At 39.7% G+C, this 21,353-nt stretch overlaps 1 protein-coding gene and 1 non-coding gene across 7 annotated transcripts in view; both read right to left on the minus strand.

Annotated features, from left to right (window-relative positions):
- Nucleotides 1–3: 3 nt before the first annotated feature.
- Nucleotides 4–21,353, minus strand: part of EEIG2 (EEIG family member 2) — a 66,419-nt gene continuing 45,069 nt past the window's right edge. The window contains exons 6-13 of one of the 6 annotated variants that reach the window (XM_072968089.1): nucleotides 19,778–19,881; nucleotides 16,159–16,254; nucleotides 15,844–16,033; nucleotides 15,612–15,739; nucleotides 14,764–14,833; nucleotides 14,064–14,128; nucleotides 1,040–1,107; nucleotides 4–125 (exon numbers count right to left, since the gene is read on the minus strand). In XM_072968089.1, coding sequence (XP_072824190.1) covers nucleotides 1,088–1,107; nucleotides 14,064–14,128; nucleotides 14,764–14,833; nucleotides 15,612–15,739; nucleotides 15,844–16,033; nucleotides 16,159–16,254; nucleotides 19,778–19,881 — 673 coding nt within the window. In that variant the 3' untranslated portion in view covers nucleotides 4–125; nucleotides 1,040–1,087. Of the gene's footprint in view, nucleotides 126–1,039; nucleotides 1,108–7,366; nucleotides 7,707–7,992; nucleotides 12,150–14,063; nucleotides 14,129–14,763; nucleotides 14,834–15,611; nucleotides 15,740–15,843; nucleotides 16,034–16,158; nucleotides 16,255–19,777; nucleotides 19,882–21,353 lie in introns of those variants that run through there. The other 5 variants (XM_072968087.1, XM_072968090.1, XM_072968088.1 and 2 more) reach the window with 5 other exon arrangements.
- On the minus strand, nucleotides 2,714–2,787 carry TRNAV-CAC (transfer RNA valine (anticodon CAC)). The gene has a single exon. It is a non-coding gene; the product is annotated as a tRNA-Val (tRNA).

Below are 21,353 nucleotides of genomic sequence, written 5' to 3' on the forward strand. Positions count from 1 at the left end.
GAAACAGGGGTCCAGGAGGGAGACATTTCTTCCTCAGGCTTGGGAGTGCAGAGGTGAGCCGACCAGGTATGGGAACCCCATGGGCCCACACGTCCATCTTGCCAGGCCCTGTACTTCGTGTGCACCTCGGAGACAAAGAGGGATGTCTGAGCTTTAGCTGCCACTTGCACGTTCCAAGCCAGTATAAAGGAAAAGAAAAGGGAAGGGACAGAGGGCATGTGCCGGCTGTCTGCACTATTCCTGCTGCTTGGCCAGATGGAAGCCTCATGGCCACACCTTACAGCAGGGGATGCTGGGAAGTGCAGTCATTTACTCTGGGAGGCCATGTGCCCACTTGGTGGGCTTCTGCTAAAGAACAAGTGGGAGAAAGGACATGGTGGCAACTTGCCACAATCAGAATGTCCTGAAACAGGCTGTGGCTGGGCAGAGTGGGGACCTGCCCACTTTTTTTTGGTGAGGAGAGGTAATTAGGTTTACTTATTTATTTTTAGAGGAGGCATTGGGGATTGAACCCACAACCTCAGGCATACTAAGCGTGCACCCTACCCTCTACTCGAGCTATACCCTCCCCCCTTCAGGGGCTGTAATTCTGAAGGGTTAATATTAAATAGATGGAAAGTGGATTTGGGGAGGAGGGTGGTGAGTAGAACAAAGGGATTCCGGAAAAGCAGCGTTAACCACGAAATGGCCCTTCAGACCCCCACTGTGGACTTAAACCGATTTTACTCCTGAATGCATACAGTCTAGAGATTGGCACCCCCCACCTCCACCCCTGCCCTGCCCGAAGGGCCCTCCGTCCTCACCTTTCTAGGCCTGTGCAGCTTTCCAGGGTTTCCTTCTCATTGCTGTTCTGTTCAAGCCAAGGTTTTCTAGCCAAGGCTCCAAAAATTAACTGATTAACTTTGTTAAGGCTTAATTGCCTCCCAGAAACGTTTTAAATGCTCATGACTGCCATGGGTGATGAGGCCACCCCTCCCTGCCATGGCTCCCTCCCATCTCTGTAACTACTGCACCTACATTCCTCTTCCTCTGTCTTTACCTGTCTGTCTTGATACAGGCCTTGATTTGCATGTTGAGTGGTTCCAAGCTAGGGCTCAGCAGATGCTCCTGTAGGGACAGGATAACTTTTAACTTTACAACTGTTCTGCTCTGCTCGAGTTGAACAGAAGAATGGATGTGGCTGTGTTCCACTAGTTATTACTAAAAAGGGCAGCTGCCAGATTTTGCCCATAGTTTGCAGATCTTTGTTCTAAACAAAAAAAGTCATATACCCTCACTCTTTAGCAGCACAGAGCTCTTTCTAAAGGGAGAAAAGCAATTGGACTTAATTTCTTACTGCTACAAATGCTGCCAAAGTTAGGTCTGCTAAGGGAATAATGTGTATAAAGGGAGCATTATCCCCATGACAGCGTCCTTGCAAGCACTAGAGTATAGTGTCTGGCCTGTCTGAGGTAGCTTTGTTCATCTTAAGAATGTTAGATAATTTCAATATCCATTTTGGATAATAAGGCTCATTAGTGTATCCAGGCAGCCAGTTTTCAAGTAATGTATACCTGCAGACCTAGAAAGTGAACACAGTAATTCTTCTACATACAAAAGTCTTTCTGGAACCAAAGGATCAAGTGTCTGATTTAAAGAAAACAGAACGCTGGCAACCCTACTCATGTACGTACACAGGATGAGTTGTGGAGTCCCTCGCCAGATTTCAAGTGTCATAGACACCCACGGAGTGTGGTCACCTGCTGAAATGAGGGACGGTCCCCTCCAGCCACTGCCTCTGTTACACCTGCCTCCTCCTCTCTTTACTGCCACTCCCTGGGCACTCCCAGCTCACTGGAAACCAGCTCCCCAGGGTGCAGTGCTGGAAGGCCTATGGCTTTTCATTCCTACTCTTGAGTTTTGGAGAATAAGTGGACAGGAAGTTCCTGAGAAAAGGGACAGAAATTTAAAAATGTGAAAATGTTTCTCTATCTGAAATTTCAGTCACATGGCGTTGGTGGGAGTAGGGCCTTCCACGCCCTCTCTGCTCTCCCTGCCCTCCAATTTGGTTGGCTGCATATTCGTAGGCTCTTTGTATCTGGGGCAATGTTTTATATAATTAAAAATCTTTTCTTGTTGAACTCCTCCTGGTTATATATTGCACCTTCCATGTTGGGTAAGGCATATTTGCTGCTGTCATAAGACCCCTATGAAGCACTGCTTTAAGAGCATTAGTTTGAGAAGTCTGGTTGCAGAGGCTGTGTGGCAGGGGAAGCACACGTATCTTCAACTTCTCAACTTCGGCAAAGCCTGACCTTCAGTTGTTTGAAATGTTGATTTGAAAGGCGGTTGCTACCTTTCCCTCAGCCCCCCTCAAACAAAACAAAAAAACTCCACCAATTAAACTGCAGATTGTTTACTATAATCTAATAATTTTAAATTACAAAAGGAATACTGTTAAAATTAATTAATAGAATTTCAAGTAAACTTTATAGACTTTAAACTTTTTCCTTAATACCTGCCTTCTAACACCATGGGGAACTCCCTGTCTCTCAAATTCATGACTTTTTTTAAAGAGAGCCCACCATTCCTCATAGAATTCCAGTGGATAAAATACCTATTTTCTTTTTAAATATATTTAAAATTTTTTATTTATTTTGTCTTTTTGGTTCAAGTTTTTCTTTTTTACTTTTGGGGGGAGGTAATTAGGTTCTTATTTATTTACTTATTTTAATGGAGGTACAGGGGATTGAACCCAGGACCTCATGCATGTGAAGCAGGCACTCTACCAACTGAGCTATACCCTCCCCCCAAAATGTTTATTTTCTGACATCAAATTATTTCATATATATGGTATTATACATTTTTTGATGCAGCTTTATCATTAGTAATATATTTTATAGATTCACTTCCATCTATTTATACTCCATTCTTTTGAAATGATTACATATGCTTTTTAAGAAAAATAGTAATGCAAGTTCATGCTAAAAAACCCAGACTGCTCATAAAGATGTAAAGGAGGAATTAAATATCCTTTAACAGTTTGCCCCCAACCCTTCCATTTCACTGCTTAGAAAATTACTGAAGGTTTCTTATTTCTTCCCAAGTAAGTATAAATTCCGGTTTTGCAAGAACTACTGGCCTTTGGGAGGGAAGATTGTTACTTTTTCTAGGAAAACCACTTGAATGAGCCACAGTTTGTAACTATAGAGGCTTTAAGAACAGAAACTTTGGTCCCAGGAATTAAACTGCACTGTATAGCTATGAAAAATGTGGCTCTGTAGGAGGCAGAGTTATACCTGCAGATTTTTGTTGGAAACTTACCACCACTGCCTCCACCATGGCCCGCCCACCAGAGTAGGCTGAAATCTGTGTTACCAGGTGTTAGCTGGGACTTCCCAGGCACCTGAGATCTGAATAAGATTCGGCAGTAATTCCTGTTTCCATGGTCTGGGCAATTCGAGAACCCTTTTAAGGATTTCTGAGATTTCCTAGAAGCTCACAGCACTCCCTTCGAGTGCAGCTGCCACACAACTGATATGTGAAACTCTGCCCGCCCCTCCAGGGTCTCCACAAGACTCACAGGACACTCCTCACGGCAGCACCGGCCTTAGCATCCTTCCTTTAGCTTCTCACCGCCCCACCCTTCTCTCTCCTCTCCTTCCCAATCTTCCTGTTTCCAGAACACCTGGCAGTTCAGCTCTCTTTAAAGTAATGCTCTCAGCCCCTGGGGGCTCTCATTTCTGTCAGGAAATTATTCCAAGTGAAAGTAATTCCCTCAGCTAGAGCCAGAGTTTGGGTGCCAACCAAATCACCTCGTTATACCTGCCACTGTGGAGACTGAGCTGAGCAGCTGCAGACGGGAGGTCAGGACTGAGCACTGCAAGCACGGCCATGGTGGAACCTTGATTATTCCTTCATGGAGGATGTAGGTGTTAACTGTGCTAACTATGGCCAACATGGTTTTTCACTGCGTACAGTGTGTACCTTTGTGGACATCCTGAAGTAGGCAACTTTAGGAGTATTGGTGAGATCTAGCAAACCAGTGGGTAAGAGCTGAAAGTCAAATTTGGACAGTAAACTTCACCTCTTCTGCAACTAGTTTTTGAAGCCAGCGGCAGGCTAGTTATACACCCATCTTTTGGCAGTTACCTGTCAGTGGCCTCCGCCCATTTATCTGCTGGGTTCTAAGTTCCTGTCAAACTGTATGTGCTCTGTGCCAGCACCAGTGCAGTTACCGCTGCCAACTCCATTTCATCCTGTATGATGGGACCCTACCTGGAACTAGTCAAACTCTGATCATTCTGTTCTTTCCCAGAAACGCTGCATCACTCCGTACTCCCCCACCTCATCCTTGACTCAGACACTCTGCTTTCATGGAGTAGGCTGTGTTTTTGCATTGCTATGTCTTTATCCAGACTTGTGCCTCTGTCTAGAATCCCTTGATCATGCTGACCAACCAGTCCTTTCCAGGAGGAATCATCATGTCACTAAACTTACAGAATCTTTCATTAATCCCATACTAAAGGAAAACAATTTTAACCTTGTTTAGGCAAAGTATGCAATGCTTTAAAATCTTTTTGCATGTATTTCAAATTTTTAACATTTAGTATTGAAAAACACAAAGGTTTTTTTTTTTTTCCTTTGGTATTAATTCAATGGAATATAGGGGATAGAAGAGCCAGACACATGTGGGTGAGGTAGATTTGAACTGAATCACTGAAGTTCAGTACCAGAAGGTGGCACACTTTTCCCACTTAAAGTAAATGCAGTCATTTGCTTTGAGGACTCCCTGATATAAATAAGTCCCAGAAAAAAAAAATCCTAGTTACGCCCATTTTCTTTAGAGGTTTAAAGCTTTTTGCAGTGCATACTCAGGAAGATCACTGCTGAAATGGTCTAAAGATCTAGCAGTGGAGTCAATTTCTTAAATGGTTGAGGAGATATCTCAACCCAGCTGAGCTGTAACTGCATAGGAATGAAGTCTTAATTCATACAGGATGGTCTCTGACACTTCCTTATTATGTGGGTCCCTCGGGAATAGAGATCACCGACTCAGAAAATGTCTAAATGTAAGCCTTTTCTGTTTATGTTTCCTAAAATTTGTGATGCATTTTGTGTAATGTGGGGTGGATTAACTCCACCAAAGATTTCGTATCATGCAAACAGAAAGGTTTTGTTTCCTTACATGTGCTGCAACCAGGTATGTGCTATGTATATACAGGAGTGAAAAGGTAAAATAAGGTGAAGGAAAGGGGAGACTATAAGGAGGAAGGGAGAGAGGGAGAGGAAAACACTAGGTGTTGAGGGAGGATGAGGTAAGTCATATAAGAAGGCTGGGTCTGGGGACCCGATGCCTGAGATGTGGGTGAGAAGGTCTGAGGGGGCCAGTCACAAACAGATAGGAAGATATTCTGTGCTGATGCACTGGAAGAATTAATATTGTTAAAATGACCACACTATCCAAGGCAATCTATAGATCCAGGGCAATTCCTGTCAAAATACCAAGGGCACTTTTCACAGAACTAGAACAAGTAATTTAAAAATTTGTATGGAAACACAAAAGACCCTGAATAGCCAAAACAATCTTGAGAAAGAACAGAGCTGGAAGAATCATGCTCCCTGACTTGAGACAATATAACAAAGCCATAGTAATCAAAACAGTGTGGTATAGCACAAAAACAGAAACATAGATCAATGGAACAGAACAGAGCCCAGAAACAAACCCACATATCTATGGTCAGTTACAACAAAAGAGGCAAGAAAATATGGTGGAGTCTCTTCAACAGGCAGTGCTGGGAAAGCTGGACAGTTACATGTCCATCAGTGAAGTTAGAACACTCCCTCACACCATATACAAAAATAAACTCAAAAAGGTTTAAAGACCTAAATATAAAACATGACACCATAAAACTCTTAGAAGAGAACATGAGCAAAACATTCTGATACAATTTGTAGCAATACTTTCTTAGGTAAGTCTCCCAAGGCAAAAGAAGTAAAAGCAAAAATAAACAAATGGGACCTAACCAAACTTAAGAGCTTTTGCACAGCAAAGGAAATCATCAACAAAATGAAAAGACAACCTATGGAATGGGAGAAAATATTTGCAAATGATATGACCAATAAGGGGTTAATATTCAAAATATATAAACAGCTCATACAACTCAACATCAAAAACAAAAAACCCACAAAAAGCCAAAAAACCCCAAACAACTTGATTAAAAAATGGGCAGAAGACCAAAATAGACATTTTTCCAAAGAAGACATACAGATGGCCAACAAGCCCATGAAAAGATGCTCAACACTGCTAATTATTAGAGAAATGCAAATCAAAATCAGAATGAAGTATTACGTTGCAACTATCAGAATGGCCATCATCAAAAAGAACACAAACAACAAATGTTGGCAAAGATGTGGAGAAAAGGGAACCCTCCTACACTGTCGGTGGGAATGCATACTGGTGCAGACACTGTGGAAAACAGTATGGCAGTTTCTCAAAAAACTAAAAATGCAACTACCATATGACCCAGCAATTCCACTCCTGGGTATGTATCTGAAAGAAAAAAAAAAAACCCACTAATCTGAAAAGATACATGCATCTCAACACTCATAGAAGCATTATTTACAGTTGCCAAGAAATGGAAACAACCTAAGTGTCAACAGATGAATGTATAAAGAAGATGTGGGATACACACACACGATGGAATACTACTCAGCCATAAAAAGAATGAAAATTTACCATTTGCAACAACATGGATGGACTTGGAGGGTATTATGCTAAGTGAAATAAGTCAGCAAGAACAAGAAAAATACTGTATGAAAGCACCTATATGTGGAATTGAAAAAATAAAACAAACTAGTAAATATAACAAAAAAGGAAACAGATTTACAAATACAGAGAACTAATGGTTACCAGTGAGCAGAGGAAATGACGGAGGGGTATAACAGGGGTAGGGGACTAAAATGTACAAACTATTATGTATGAAATAAATAAGGTACAAGGATATATTGTACAACACAGGGAATATAGCCAATATTTTATAATAACTATAAATGGAGTATAAGCTTTAAAAATTGTGAATCACTATGTTGTATATCTGTAACTTAAATAGTATTGTATATCAACTATATTAAAAAAAAAAGAGAGAAAGGTTTGAGGGGATAGATCAGAGGGTCATGCCAGGTTCTGCTGTGTGCACAAAGTACAGATGATCCTGTATGGTTCTATGTACTGGGGAGGAGGTTTGAGGGTTTCCCCTCGAGTACCCATACCCCACCCCACTTCTGCCAGCATGTAGGATGCTTTCTTCTTAACTCAGTAAACTTTCATAATCTGCACTGTTCAGGGAAGTCATGACAATCTACATAGAGAGATCTGGGTTCAAACTCACATTGAACCATAGTTCTTTATTAACTTTAAATTGCTGTTATAATCTGAATATCAGCAGAGGGAATGTGTTGGCATTGCTTTTCCTCTCTGTGAGGACGTTCTAGTCAAAACAGTCTGTACAAGGGTGTGGTGACCCTGAGTATCATTTCAGTCATGATCTTAACCTTTCATAATGCACATTTATTGACCATCTTCTAGAAATAAGATATGCGTGTAGATGCTACACGAAGACCAATGTGGGCTTGATCAACTGAGTGCCTCCTATGCAGCATATTCTTAACATCACCTCCTGTGTTCTTCATCACAACCCAAAAGAGTCAGTGGTATTTTCTCCATCCTAGATTAGAAAACATGTTCAGATGGGAATCTGAATTCAGACTCAAGTTTGTCTTACTCCCAAGTGCATGCCCACAGGACTGCAGGGGCTGCCTCAGGCCTCAGAGAAATGTGTTTCACTGGAGGCATTCAGGTCTGTATACTTTCTCTACTGCCTGGCCACAGGTAAAGGGAATCCCCAAGGGAGAAGTTATACACTGGTTTTTTTCCTTTCATTTTCTTTCCTTGGCAAAAATCTCACAGATTTCTGATAGAATCTTAACTGAAATTTTAAAGGCTAAACACTCTTCTAAACTTTAAGATATGATTTTTATTGAACATATGTAAGATTCACTTTTACATTACTCAGATATTTAACAATAAAAAATTAGTTTTGGTAAAAAAAGGAAAACATATCCTGGATTTATAGTTGGGCAGTTAAAACAAAGAAATACTTAAATATGAAGGTCATTCTCCAAGTATTACAGATTTGAATACTAATGGAATCACTTCAATAAAAAAATTTTCATAAACATTTACATGATTATCCACAACTGTATCAACTTCCAGGGAACCAAATAAAATGGGTAAGAGGAAGGTGATTCCCCAAATAAAACGTATTTCCAAAAAAAAATTGAACTCAATATACCCTAAATGTCTTCCTGTATATGGGATTTAGTCAATGAATATTAGCAAGAGAATTGTTATATATATATAAGATGGACATAAACGTGTAAATGTGGAGTATGCAGACCATGTAAATTAAAAATTTTGCCGGCTTTGTCATATGGAGAGAAGCCAGGGACCACTCACACGACCATTTAAAATATAATGTGTATATTTTATCTTATGAGAAGTCATGTATATAGGAATAAGGCCTTTATTTCCAAAGCAATCTTAAAACAGGTTAATATAGGCATATTTTACCCTTTGTATTTTTAGACTTCATATTCTTTAACAACATCTCAGCTATTAAGACTGTGCACAGTACCTAAGCCAACATATGGGTCACAGCATAACACAATCTCAACTGCAGTACTAGACTATATTAACATGACGTACCACCGAGGAGAACTGACCAAGTATATTTTCTGAACTGCCCCAGTTAAAGATCTGTTAAAATAAAATGCAACCCTGTCATAAGCCCAGTCTCTTTCAGAGCATTATCATATATAACGGAAGCCTAACACGTCAGAGAGCGTCAATGAAGTATGTAATAATACTGTCAGCTTGAACTTGCAAAGGGGTCTAGTCAGCATAGAAATCTTAAATTCTGAAAATACTTCTGGGTGTTTTAACTTATTAAAACTCATCAATACCTGAATATGTTTTGACTGGAGCTAGTAGGAGATTTTTTTTCCCCTTCTAGCAACAAATGGGCTAAGTGGTGGACCTCTGTGGCTCATGGTTTTCATTAAAAAAAAAAAAAGCAAAGAAGTTAGTTTGGACATCATTACTCTGACAGTATTTTGCTGGAATGGGATGGTGGGCTTTAGGATTCTTGGTCAAGACTTTCTCAGATTTTAAGTACTAATCTGAATCAGTTGTCCATTTACAGAAGCCTTCAGCACCACCATGGCAAAGGGGAGTCGACCATCAGAGTGTAAACCGATGGTCCAGGGCCTTCCCTGCCCTTTGCTACCCTTCACATCCTCTCTAGTCTTGGTCACCAGCACAAGATGTGGGCTCCTGACTGGTCTCTGTATTTTCCCCAAGCAAGGTATTTAAGACACTTCATTACCTGATCACAAATACATAGCTTTAAAATACCATGAATCTTCTTCTCTAGGATAAGATTAGAAAAAGAAAATGTTATATACATCTGCAAATTTTCTAAGACTGGATGATTTAAAATTCAACTTTGCTATTAAAAAATAAAATATTTAATATTTAAAAATTAAAAATTTATTATGATTTAATTTTCAAATTCAATTTTCTAACCTCAAAATGGAACCCAAAGTGGGTTTGGTATTTAATAAGCAGATTTTTTTTTAACAGCTACATGGTTAAGACATTAACAGTACATACTTGAAGAAAAACTAGAAAGGAAGATGAACACTTGGTCTTTTAACAAATATTTTCAAGGACTGTAATGAAATGTGATTACAAAGTTGCTGACGGGACACAAAATAGAATAAAATGAATCCAGACTTTCACTGACTACAGAGGATACTGTCATTTTTTTTTCTTTCTAATATTTTTACTTGGTAAAAAAATCTGAAACATTTACTACTACGTAAATCAAGATGTATCTGGTGGCTGCTCAAATCATAAAGGCACGATTTTCATGCTTTTCAAAATCTCTCCACACTTTGTTTTTTAAAAATAATTCTATATCATATTAAATACCAAGAGCCAGTCTTGTATGAAGGTCCTGGGCGAAGGGCAGCCAAGGATGAGGAAGATGGTGCAGTGCCCTAATCACAGCATCTTTTACGTCTCTGAAGAATGACCTCACTGAACCTAATTTACAATCCAGTTTTTATTATCACTTTCAAAACTGCAAAATCATTTGCAGAAGTGCCAATAAAAAATATAGCTTAGGAATAATACTTTGAAAATAGAAAAATATGTTTTTAAGACATGTCAATAACTATCTCTCTAAACAATATCTTCATATCTCTATTAAAAACTTTCTGATTCTTTTTCCTTCCCATAATATATAATGAATGGATCAGTTCACCTGTTTATTTGCAGACAGCAAGTTGTTTACCACTTACAGTAATATTTTCCTTGGTTAGACTAAAATGATAAGGTCCATTTTTTTCTTTCAAAACAAATCTTAAAAAATAAGAAAGTATAACTGGTGACTCAGAAAATCCTCTCTCTCAACATTCAGAACATTTTAAAATGGGGCGTTATCTCTTTTAAAAAACCTCAGAATCTATTTATAAAGGTAGTATTGAATTAATTTGGAATGCCCAATCCTTGAAACATTAAAAAAAAAAATCCTAACATGAACTATTCAAAAACTTTTAAGCTTCTAAATTTGGATATTAAAATAAATTTTCTTAAAAAAATAATATATATTTTCCCTTATTTTGCCAACATGAAACCATTAGACTAAAGTAATTCTATTCTAACATACTAAATTTCTTTGACATGGTTTGGAAAGTAAGGACTGGGAATTACTAGTTCTATACAACCAACATTTTTCTTCAGTGATTGAGTGATTCCAAGAAAATTGAGGTCTTTCCACACAGAAACTGTCACGTGAGACTAGAAAAACTCTTAAGGTTTATCTGCTGTGCTATTGAACTGGATCCAGATCAGATTTTCTTATTTTAAAAGCTTATTTGATGCATGTGACATTCTATTCTCGCTTCAAAATAACTAATTTCTGATATAGTACAGAAGAAAACATGTATCTGATCAAGGGGGCCAAAACAGAAAACCACGAGTCCGTGTCAGTGATGTTGAGTGGCTGTCCTCTGTCTTTTATTCATTACCTCCTTGGAATACTTTTCAGTTTCAGATAAGCCTGAACTTCAGTAGAAAAGGCAGCTCTGTTTCTGATCATATCACAATTTTCCTCTTGTTCTAAATTCTGACTTCTGAAACCAGCAGACAGTCTTCTGTTAGTTAACAGAGCTCTGATGCTAGGGTGTCTCACGGAACCCTAACACACCAAATCTTAAACTTACCTCCAACCTCTTCTATAGTGCTAGTGCGAGTTCTGCAGCTCATCTAAAATTAACAAGTAACGATGCACACGGCGTAATAACGGCATTATACCCACTCACGTACCTCAAACTTGAATAACTCACGCTTGTTATTCAACTTATGACTGATACTTTAAGAATTAAGCATTTCACATGTTTAAGTTGTGGTATAACATTTTCCCAAAGCACGAAACACCCACATTTTATATCAATTATTGCATCAAAAAGAGTTAATGACCTTAGTACAATAATGCAGGTAGTATAATATGGAAGATTCCCTTCACAGGAATTATACTTATTCTTGGCAGAATCTATAGGGTTTAAATTATTTTCACTTACTGTCCTCAACACAAAAAATTAATTAGAGCTCGATTCTGTCGAGCACTTTTATCACAGGTTTTACACTTTGACACTAAAACTATACTCAGAGGTACAGCGCTGTTTTTTCCCACTGGATGTTTAGAGAGAAAAAGCAGGCTTTTCATTATTCTGTGCAGTGACTGCAGAAGCCATGTATCTCCAAGCGCACGAGGCACACTGCCCCAGTACTACCTTCCCGTGGTCCCTGTTGGTGGGTGAGAAAGGACAGTGGTGGGCACCTTCGGAGAAGAAATCAGTGTTGGCTTTCCTCTTGATAGATGAACAGGCTTCCTTTTTTAAATAGGTTCATTTCCTTATAAGCACTTGAACAAAGTGCCTTGATAGCTTGACTGCCCACATCTGAATCCCACAGGGCAGCTTCAGCTAACCAGCTTGACTTCTAGCGTTTGATCACAACTTGTTCATAAGCTCCAGACCCCACCCTAAAAGTAGGGGGGAGAAAAAACCAACAAAACCTTCAAAATTTGAACTCTAGTGTTTGAAATTGTTCCAGTTAATCTTCTCCTCAAAGTGATAGTGCATGAGGCATTTTTTACTTGATTTGATATCTACAAGGTTTAAGGACACCAGAGATAGAAAGTACTTGAGATATTAGTGTTTATAATTGATACATGGGGATTAGTCTAGTCCTTGATCACCTCATACTTATTCCCACAAAAATCTAGTAATGTTTCCAAATTCTTACCCTATCAACATTGTGGCAAATATGTTTATATATAAATCCCCAAATCGGCCTCATCCAGGAGCATATATTGACTCTGACAGTCTAGGTCTTGCGCTGAGTTAATGGATGATAATTTTTAGTTGCATTAGTAGTGTCGTATCTTAAGGTACTTTACTAGAAAGTGCAAAAATTATTCATAAATCTGCAAATATCTTTATAAGTGGTCAGTACTGTAAATCGTATCTGTCATTAATGCAGATGAAAAGGGAAAATGACCTTGAAGAGGGATTTATTTCTTCACGAGCTTGGTTTGCCAGATCACTGGTTGTCCCCCAAGATCTACTCACCCCTTCTTCGTGGTTTTAGCCAGGTGCAGGCAGCTTGGCTAGAGACCACATTTCCTGAACTCCTTTGTACATAGGTGAGGCCTTGTGACTAAGTTAGCCCCAGGGAACGTGAATGGAGACATGCCAACTTCCACCTCTCTTGCTTAAAGGGAGATGGCTTGCCTTGGACGAGTAGCGATTTTGACAACACAGGTAAGGAGGATGGTGAAGGACAAAAATGGAGGTACCTGCATCAGCGAATCACTTCTGGGGCAAAGCTGTCCCTCCAGGATGGCTATTGTATTTTTGGGTCTCTGTTACAGGAACTTAGCCTTTGCCCTATTATGCCGGCTACTAATTGACCTCTATCAATGAAATACGGAGAATACTGAAAGACTTAAAATTTGCAAGCTTTGTGAATAAAGTACTGAGAAACACTTAAGTAATGGACTCATCAATGGAAAGGGTGTTTTGCTATTGTTGATGCTCCTAGTAAGTACCCTGGCCTTGTGTTACAATGCAATGAACACACATGTTCCCTCCATTGCTTCTTGGTCTGGGAAGATAAAGGGTTTTTTTGTTTTTGTTTTATTTTTTTGTGGTGAAGGAAAGTGCGGTGTTTATTGTAGGGCACCCAGCGAGGAGTCCAGGGCAGCGAGTGCTCAGAACACCTGAACTCCCCTGATAAAGGTTTTCCATAAGCCTGGAAACACCCAGTGCCTTTTTGATGGAGCTAAATTTGTTTTTCTTTCTTTCTTTCCCTTTCTTTCTTTCTTTCTTTCTTTCCTTTCCTTTCCTTTCTTTCTCTCTCTCTCTCTCCCCCCTCCCTCCAATTCCCTTTCTCCCTCACCCCCTCTCTCTCCTTCCTTCCTTCCTTCTTTCCTTTCCTTTCCTCTCCCCTCCTCTCCTTTCCTTTCCTTTTCCTTTTTAATTACAAACTAGCACGCGATAAATCCTTTGGTACTTCTTACAAAGTATCAATCACAAAACAATACTTACTAAATGCAAAAAAAAAGAAATATATTAAAAAATATTCTTTAGCAGCAGAATCCCTTTTACAAACAACATCTTAGAAGAACCTCAGTATCCGTAACAGATAAAAGTAGATGAGATTTCTGCTCCCTGTCTTACCACCTGTCACATCTGATTGTAGTTGCTGATGTAGGTGTTTCCTCCTTTGTACCCTTTGGGCCCTGCAATGTGCCGGGCACCCAGGAGGAACTCAGTACAATAAGTATTGGTAGAAGAAACAAACATACATTGTTTTAGGCTTTGAGAGTAACACTGGAGAGTAAAAGAACTGTCTTGGACCAAGGGGGCTCCCTCCCCCTGCAACTCTGACTTACTCTGTAGTTGTGCTGGAACATACATATTACACGGCAATACTGAGCACCGGGTGCACAGGATCGGGCTGTGGGGAAGCAGTGGAGTGATCAGAATTTCTAAGGTGTCCTCAGCACCTGTGCTCACTATCACTGGCTGCAGTGCCGGGAATCAGAATGGCTAAGTTTGGCAGGTGCCTTTTCTCCTTCTGAATCTGAATAACTAGCAAAATGAGGATTGGTTTTCTGAACTTATTTTCTTAATATGCATGTCAGACTCCAGTATGGTGGGGAAAAGACGACAAGCAAGGTCAGTAGCAGCATCCGCTGCTGAGGGGCTGTGTGACGGCTCATGACACACAAGACCACTGATGCACAACACAGTTTTGCTTTGCTCTAAAATATCAGGCCAAGAACTCTTTTCTAAATGTTCTTCTTATAGTGCATCTTGCCCAGTGCTCCACTGGTCCTCTACTAATACATTCTAAAAATACATCTAAGGAAACCAACAAATAAACTTATAAAATACAATTTCAAACATACTCAGAATAAGGAAAACTAAGAGCTATACTAGGAGCTGTAATTCTCATGGAATTACTAATTACTGTGCTTTCTAGCCTCAATCTAATACAAACTTTGCAACTTTCATCTTCTACGCATGAAGATTTAAAAGAAAAAGTCAGTCTATTCTTTATTTTAGTAAGATACTATTTGGGCTCCATACCTGTTTGGAAGATGACGACTGCCAAAGGTTGCTCTTCCCCCAGGACCCACAAATAACCTCAGTCCTTCTTCTGCAATACACATTTACAAGATTTGTTACATATACAGTTATAAGATTATTGTCAAATAATATTCATATTATAGTAAGTTCACATTACAGCTTTATTAAAGAAATAAAAAAACTTAAAAAAACAAGCTACATCCATGTTTTAAACCAGGCAATTTACAAGATACCCTAATTATGTCTCATTAACCTTCTTAAAGCCAAGCAAAGAAGGCAGCTGTTCCTACAAATTTCCTCAAGTGGGGTTTAATTATTTCTCTCTACAACCGGTTACATAATGAAACTAAGTCCATTGTTAACTGCTCTCTATTCACATCAGCATGAATAATTATACCTTTCAATTTGGTGGCATGTAAATTTTCAGTTTCAGTGAAATTGCTAAGGAGGGAACAAGGGACTGTGTTATTTACTATCATTTCAAGATCACTACCCAACCTTCCAAATTACAACAGTGACTTGAGGTACTCAAGCCTTGCTGTGACAAAGCAGGTGCAGGCATCTACCATAAGGTATACAAACATGGTAGACACTGATGCATAAATTAAAAAACACAACAGAAGCTTTCTTTAAAGTTGGTATTTTTAAACTAAAGTTAATTCTTTTCCGAATTTAATATCCATTAACAAATGAGCCATAGTTATCTTCAGATTTTCAGAGGTGTGAAATCCATTTTACAAAAATGCAACAGACAGGATCGTGATGCACTGCCTCTTAACTGCTGACCCCACGGAGCATACAGACCTGGATCACATACACCTATGTGTACTTAATGGTTATCTACGCACCTTCTGCACTGGAATCTAGGCTGAAGTCTTGACTTTGTAATATTTTCTCCACAACATCATCTGCATCCACTCTGGTGTCATCAACTCGCTTCAGCTGAGATTCTACAGAATCTTGTTTCACTGGGCATCTTTGAAAATAATTTTTAAAAATTTCCTCCTTTTTAAAATTGTGTTATGAAAACAAAGTTTTGTGTTTTTTTTTCCCCATTTAAACCGAGACCAAAATGATTACCTGTTGGGTGTTTCTGAAGCTGTATCTTCTTTGTCAGCTGCATCAGGATTTGGTTCAGCTATCTTTTGCTCAATTTCATCACATGGCTCTAGAATACTTTCGATCCCTGTTGATGTACTTCCCACGGAAGTGTTTCTCCTGTGGCAGAGCTCAGAGAAACTAGATGACCGGGAGTGGCATGAGCTATACCCTGTCAGAGAAAATCACTCTGGATGTAATACGAAGTATCAAACACACTGCAACCAAATATTCTCTCCCTCACCATAGCAATTCCAAGTCCCTTTAGAGCAATTCAACTTTACTTTTAGCCTCTACCTGATACTTTTGACTGCTGGCTTGCATAGCTTGACGTTCTAGAGTGTCCACAGGCACCAAGCTCATCTGGAACAGAGGCACTCTTTGCTGAGAGATCTGCAGTAAGTCATAACATAATGTTACTATTACTGCCAGTAAGTCAATGGTCAATTTGTCTTCTACTCTGCAGATTTTATAAATTGATAAATTCATTATCAAGTTATAGAGAGAAAGAAATCTCTTTAAATCAGTACCATGTAAACAACTGTGTTGCAAGAAATACAAGGAACTTAAATACCTCAGTTTACTGAAGAATTATAGTACTTTTCGTAAGATTTAACAGCACTTTATTGTAAATAAAACTATTTTAGTTTTTATGTTTAACATTTCTCTAATAAAAATGAGTCTGAGATGTTCTTAAAAATTCTCATAAAATTGCCAGGTTTTTGGTTCTAAGGAAATCTTGCTCTCCCAAATCCATCAAAGCAGTAGACTAAAGAGTACTTTGTTACTTTTGTGTTCGTGTTGCTGGTGCTAAGCTATAATTTGGTTTAAATCAACACAGCATGTGATGTAGCACTGAGAATAAAGTTCTTCAGAAATTGATTACAGTATTCAGTCTCAAAGTAAATGTACAAAAAAAAGCAGTGTCAAAGCCATTTCTAGTATTTCCCTGATAATGTGCATAATCCAGATGCCAATTATGGATTTCCAGAGCCACGCTTCTTCCACAGAATGCAGAACTGTGACCATTTTCACAAGGGTGAAATATCTAGAAATCGGAACTATTTTTCACTTAGAGGCAAAAGAAAACCAATTGCGTAATGCAGCAATTATAGCAGCAGTTCTATAAATGATATTGAACACAGATGGACCGATGAATGCTGCCAAACACGTGAGCTACTGGAGCACCTGGCCCTTCTCCAAAAGGCTTCTCATCTCTGGACAGACTGTAAGATACAAACCCAAATGAACAACCCTTGTCCTACTTGACGGTGGTTCTAAACCCAATTAGCTACTAGTTCTAAACCCAGATTCTCAACCACAAGAGTTGGTTCCTATCAAGAATTATATATTTAACTCCTAGGGTTGGCCAGATCTTAATTCATCCATTTGTTTATTGGTTTTCAAAATTTATTCATTCAGTAAGTATTTATTAAGCCCTCACCAGGTCATGTGCCAATACTGTATGAGATAGAGGGATACAAAATAAATAAGATAAAATATATGCTTCACAGTTTATAGAGCTGAAGCAGTTTTAATACATTTTGCCAAGTAGCAAAAATACAAGCACCAAAAAGAAGCTACCAAGAGCTCCAAAGGACCACCATCCCCACAATCCTGTCCCCACACCTCTGTCCTCCTTGATTTCCTGCCTGCCTCTCTGAGTGCAGACTTTTCTCTGGATGACAGGCAGGAGTATGGCTTCTGAGGCAGAGAGAACAAAGTCTTTAAGTCCTGGGACCAGCATTCACTGCTCACACAGGAACTTGGCTACCTTCTGGCATATGCCCAAGAAAAGCTTTCCCGCCTGCCAGGGTCCCACAAGAAAGAGAAAAAAAAAAAAAAAAAAAAGCACAAGTGCATCGAGCACTAGCTGGTAACAGGGCAAAGACCTCATACAGGAGGTTAATTCAGGTTTTTAATGATGCATAGGGATTCCTTGGCTAGACTAGGTGGGGGAAAGCATGCCTTGTCTGTAGGAAAGTTAAGTTCGGTCAAGTTGCCATAAGGTAGTGGTGCAGATAACTGGAGGGAAGACAGATGAGTGGATGCCTGCTAATGAAGGACCTTCTCCTATGAGTTTAAGGAAGGAAACAATTCAATGGCTTTAAGCAGGGGTGTGACTGGACCAGATGGACATTTTGAAAAGATCACTCTGGCAGCAGGAAGAACGGGGGTGAAGGAGTGCAGATTTGCATAGTAATCTAGCTGAGAGACGTCTGACAGGGACAAATGAAAGTATTTAATTACTAATTAGAAGAGTGTGCCAGGACACACAGAAAGTAAAGGGGGAAATACAGGTAGAAAATACAGGAGGAAGAGTCAGGAAGACGTGCAGGGTGTGTGGAATTTGGGGAACCTGAGGACACCCATTCACTAGTCACTGAATTTCTACCATGTCTCTGGCCCTTATGCTGTTGATACAAAGCAAATTAAGACCTGATTGCAAAGAGCTTAGAGGCTTAGTTGAGAAAAAAGATAACCAGATGGATTTCAGTCTGTGACATGAAGTGGACCTTTCCAAAAAGCATTTGGAAACAGGTACCTGGAGTTTAGGAAGAAGTCTGGAGGCAACACAAATTTGTACATAAAAAATATTAACTCATGTTTACATGATCACATTAACATTTATTTGATAGCTAAGTCCCAGGTATAGATGACACTGCCCAGGGAGAGTGAGGAGGGACCCAAATCCTGCGGAGCACCAGCATTTTAAGAGGAAGGTGCAAGAAAATAAAGAAGCCCCCAGAAGCTAGAGAAGGAGAGGTGGGAGCCACCGGAAGAGAAAGATTCAAGAAAGATGAAAACTGCCCACAGGACTTGACAATCATGTTCCTGGAGACATGATCAAGAGAGGGCAGAAGGCAGAAACCAGGGTGTGCGTGTGTTTAGGAATAAATGGGCAGTGTATTCTTCCTATGAGTTTGGTTATAGAAAGTGTGAGAGAGAGAGAGAGGGGGCGGGGCCCATGGAAGAGCAGCAGATAGGGCAGGATGTAGGCTAATGAGTGTTTGGTTTCCAATCTGAGAAAGAACTCAGAATATTCAAACACTGAAGAGAAGGCACCAATGGAAAAGTTAAAAGTATACAAAGGATTCACTGATCCCAAATCAGGACAGTACATAATCCTCATTATCTGTAAGAAACCATATCCTTGCAATCTGAAAAGTGGGGAAAATGTTAATTGCGTCACTGCACCTTTCTTTTCATTCTTCCGAATAATAACCATGGTCACGTGGTGTGGGAGAAAAAGGAAGCCCCTAAGTGCCTTTTCCCCAGCCAACTTGACATCCCCTCACCTGCTGCTGACTTGGGGAGCACACTGTCTACGGCTGGGACTTTGCCTGGAGAAGTGGCTCTCAAGGTGTGGCCCGAGGCCCAGCAGCAGCAGCAGCACCTGGGAACTCAGTCAAGTAGCTTTCAAGCCCCAACCCAGATCTACTTAATCAAAAACTCCGGCTGCAGCATCAGCAAGCTATGGTTTACCAAGCCCACAAGGCAACTCTGGTGTGCACTAACGTCTGGGAACCGGACAGACGTGTGTGATTCATGGAAGAGAAGCAACACCTGAGAGGTGACTGGCGGAAGCTGCTGGGTGGGTTGGGTGGGAAAAGTCCTGCCATGTCCTGTTGTGGCATCTGTAGGGAGCAGAAGCATACAGTGGTGGGGGTCGGGGTGGGGGGGTATCACCACAGCATTTAGCTTTTAATCTGTCAGAGCACAACATAGCCTTTAGACAAAATGAAGCGTTGGCTTCAACAAAAATTGCATAGTTAAAAAACCCTGCTGATACTTATCAGCGCATTTCAAGTCATGTACAGAGTTTTAAGTCCGGGAGGCACTTTGGGAATTGTTTAGGACATCAAGTAGTACTGTTTCTCACAAAGTGAAAAACCAGTAAGTGACACATCCATACCTGCTATCCCAAGATGAATTTTGAGAGTCTCTCCACCTTTTCTATCTTCTTCCAGAGAATCGGACTCGCCAGCAATTGGTATAGACATTGACGTAGAAGGAGGCCTGTAAATAAACATTTCTGGGGATCAGAACTTGCTTTATGGTGAATCTGAAAATTTGAAATACTGTTACAGACTGGTTGTGTAGTCAGTACACAGTCTTAGGAAGGTGCCCGTTGATTTACCTCTTTGAGGATGAAAGTGATGAAAATCAACACATAATATACGAGCATCCTCAACACTTGAGTAAAATTCACCGGGAAAAAAAGGGGTTTTTACACAACAAAAATTGGGAGACCAGGAAGGCCACTGCCTCCATGGAGTCGGGAAAAGAGAGGAGGTGCGGTCCCAGCACTGTTGGTGGAGGGGGCTTCAACTGTCAGCTCAACTCTCAGGCCGGGCAGGGATGGATGTGTGAGGCGAAGGCCGGCACAAGCCCCATTGTAGCCGAGGCTGGGGGCGGATACTTCACATCTCCTTCCAGTGCCTAAGATCTCTTGTTGGCTCCATTTACCTCTTTTTTTTGAAAATTTTTTTGTATTGAGTTATAGTCAGTTTACAATGTTGTGTTAATTTCTGGTGTACAGCATAATTTTTCAGTCATATATAAATATACATACATTCATTTTCATATTCTTTTCCACCATGAACTACTACAAGATATTGAATATATTTCCCTGTACTATACGGTATAAACTTGATGGCTCCATTTACTTCTAAATAGTATCCATGGTTTTATCCTCTGCTGTCTTTGTAAACAGTCCACCTGCCCCAGGGAGAGTAATAAAGAGCCCTAGTTGTTTAGATTTGATTTTTCAGTCTGGATTCTCTGGGAGGAGGTGATGGGTATTTTTCAATAGCTCATTCAAAGCTCCTATTTTCCTGTAGAAGCTGTGAAGCAGGCAGGGGCAAGACTGAGTTCTAATAAGAACTTTTTTTTTTTTTTAAAGAAAACATCCCTAATCTTTTAAGGTTGGTATCTAGAGGAAAACCAGATCTTCCTAGAGACCATCCCTTGGTGACCTGAAATAGGAAGGTGTGAAAGGGGGATCGTGAAGCAGAGCTTTTATGTGCCAATTCTCAAAATGTTACTGTATTAGTTCCATGGAATCCTTAGGCTATTCAGATCCTTGGGGATACAGACATTTAAGATTGCCATTAAACCTATTAACTGATAGATTATTCCTATTCCAGGATCTCCTAATTTCCAAAATTGGATATCCTATTGTGATATTTAAGTATCTGCACAGCTGAACTCATTCTTTCCCCCAATCTGTTTTCTTCTTATATTCTCTATCTCTGTGAGTGCCACCACAATCCAAAAGTCACCAAAACCAGAATCCTAGATATTGCCTCTGTCGCCATACAAAAACTCTTAGAATAAATGAATTCAACAGGGTAGCAGGATACAAGATTAATATACAGAAATCAGTTGCATTTATTTACATTAACAACAAAACATAAGAAAGACATAGTAAAAAAAAATCTTGTTTAAAATTGAGTGGAAAAAAAAAAGAATAAACTACTCAACCAGAG

This window comes from Vicugna pacos, chromosome 9 (assembly GCF_048564905.1).
Source record: "Vicugna pacos chromosome 9, VicPac4, whole genome shotgun sequence".
Taxonomy (NCBI): Eukaryota; Metazoa; Chordata; class Mammalia; order Artiodactyla; family Camelidae; genus Vicugna; species Vicugna pacos.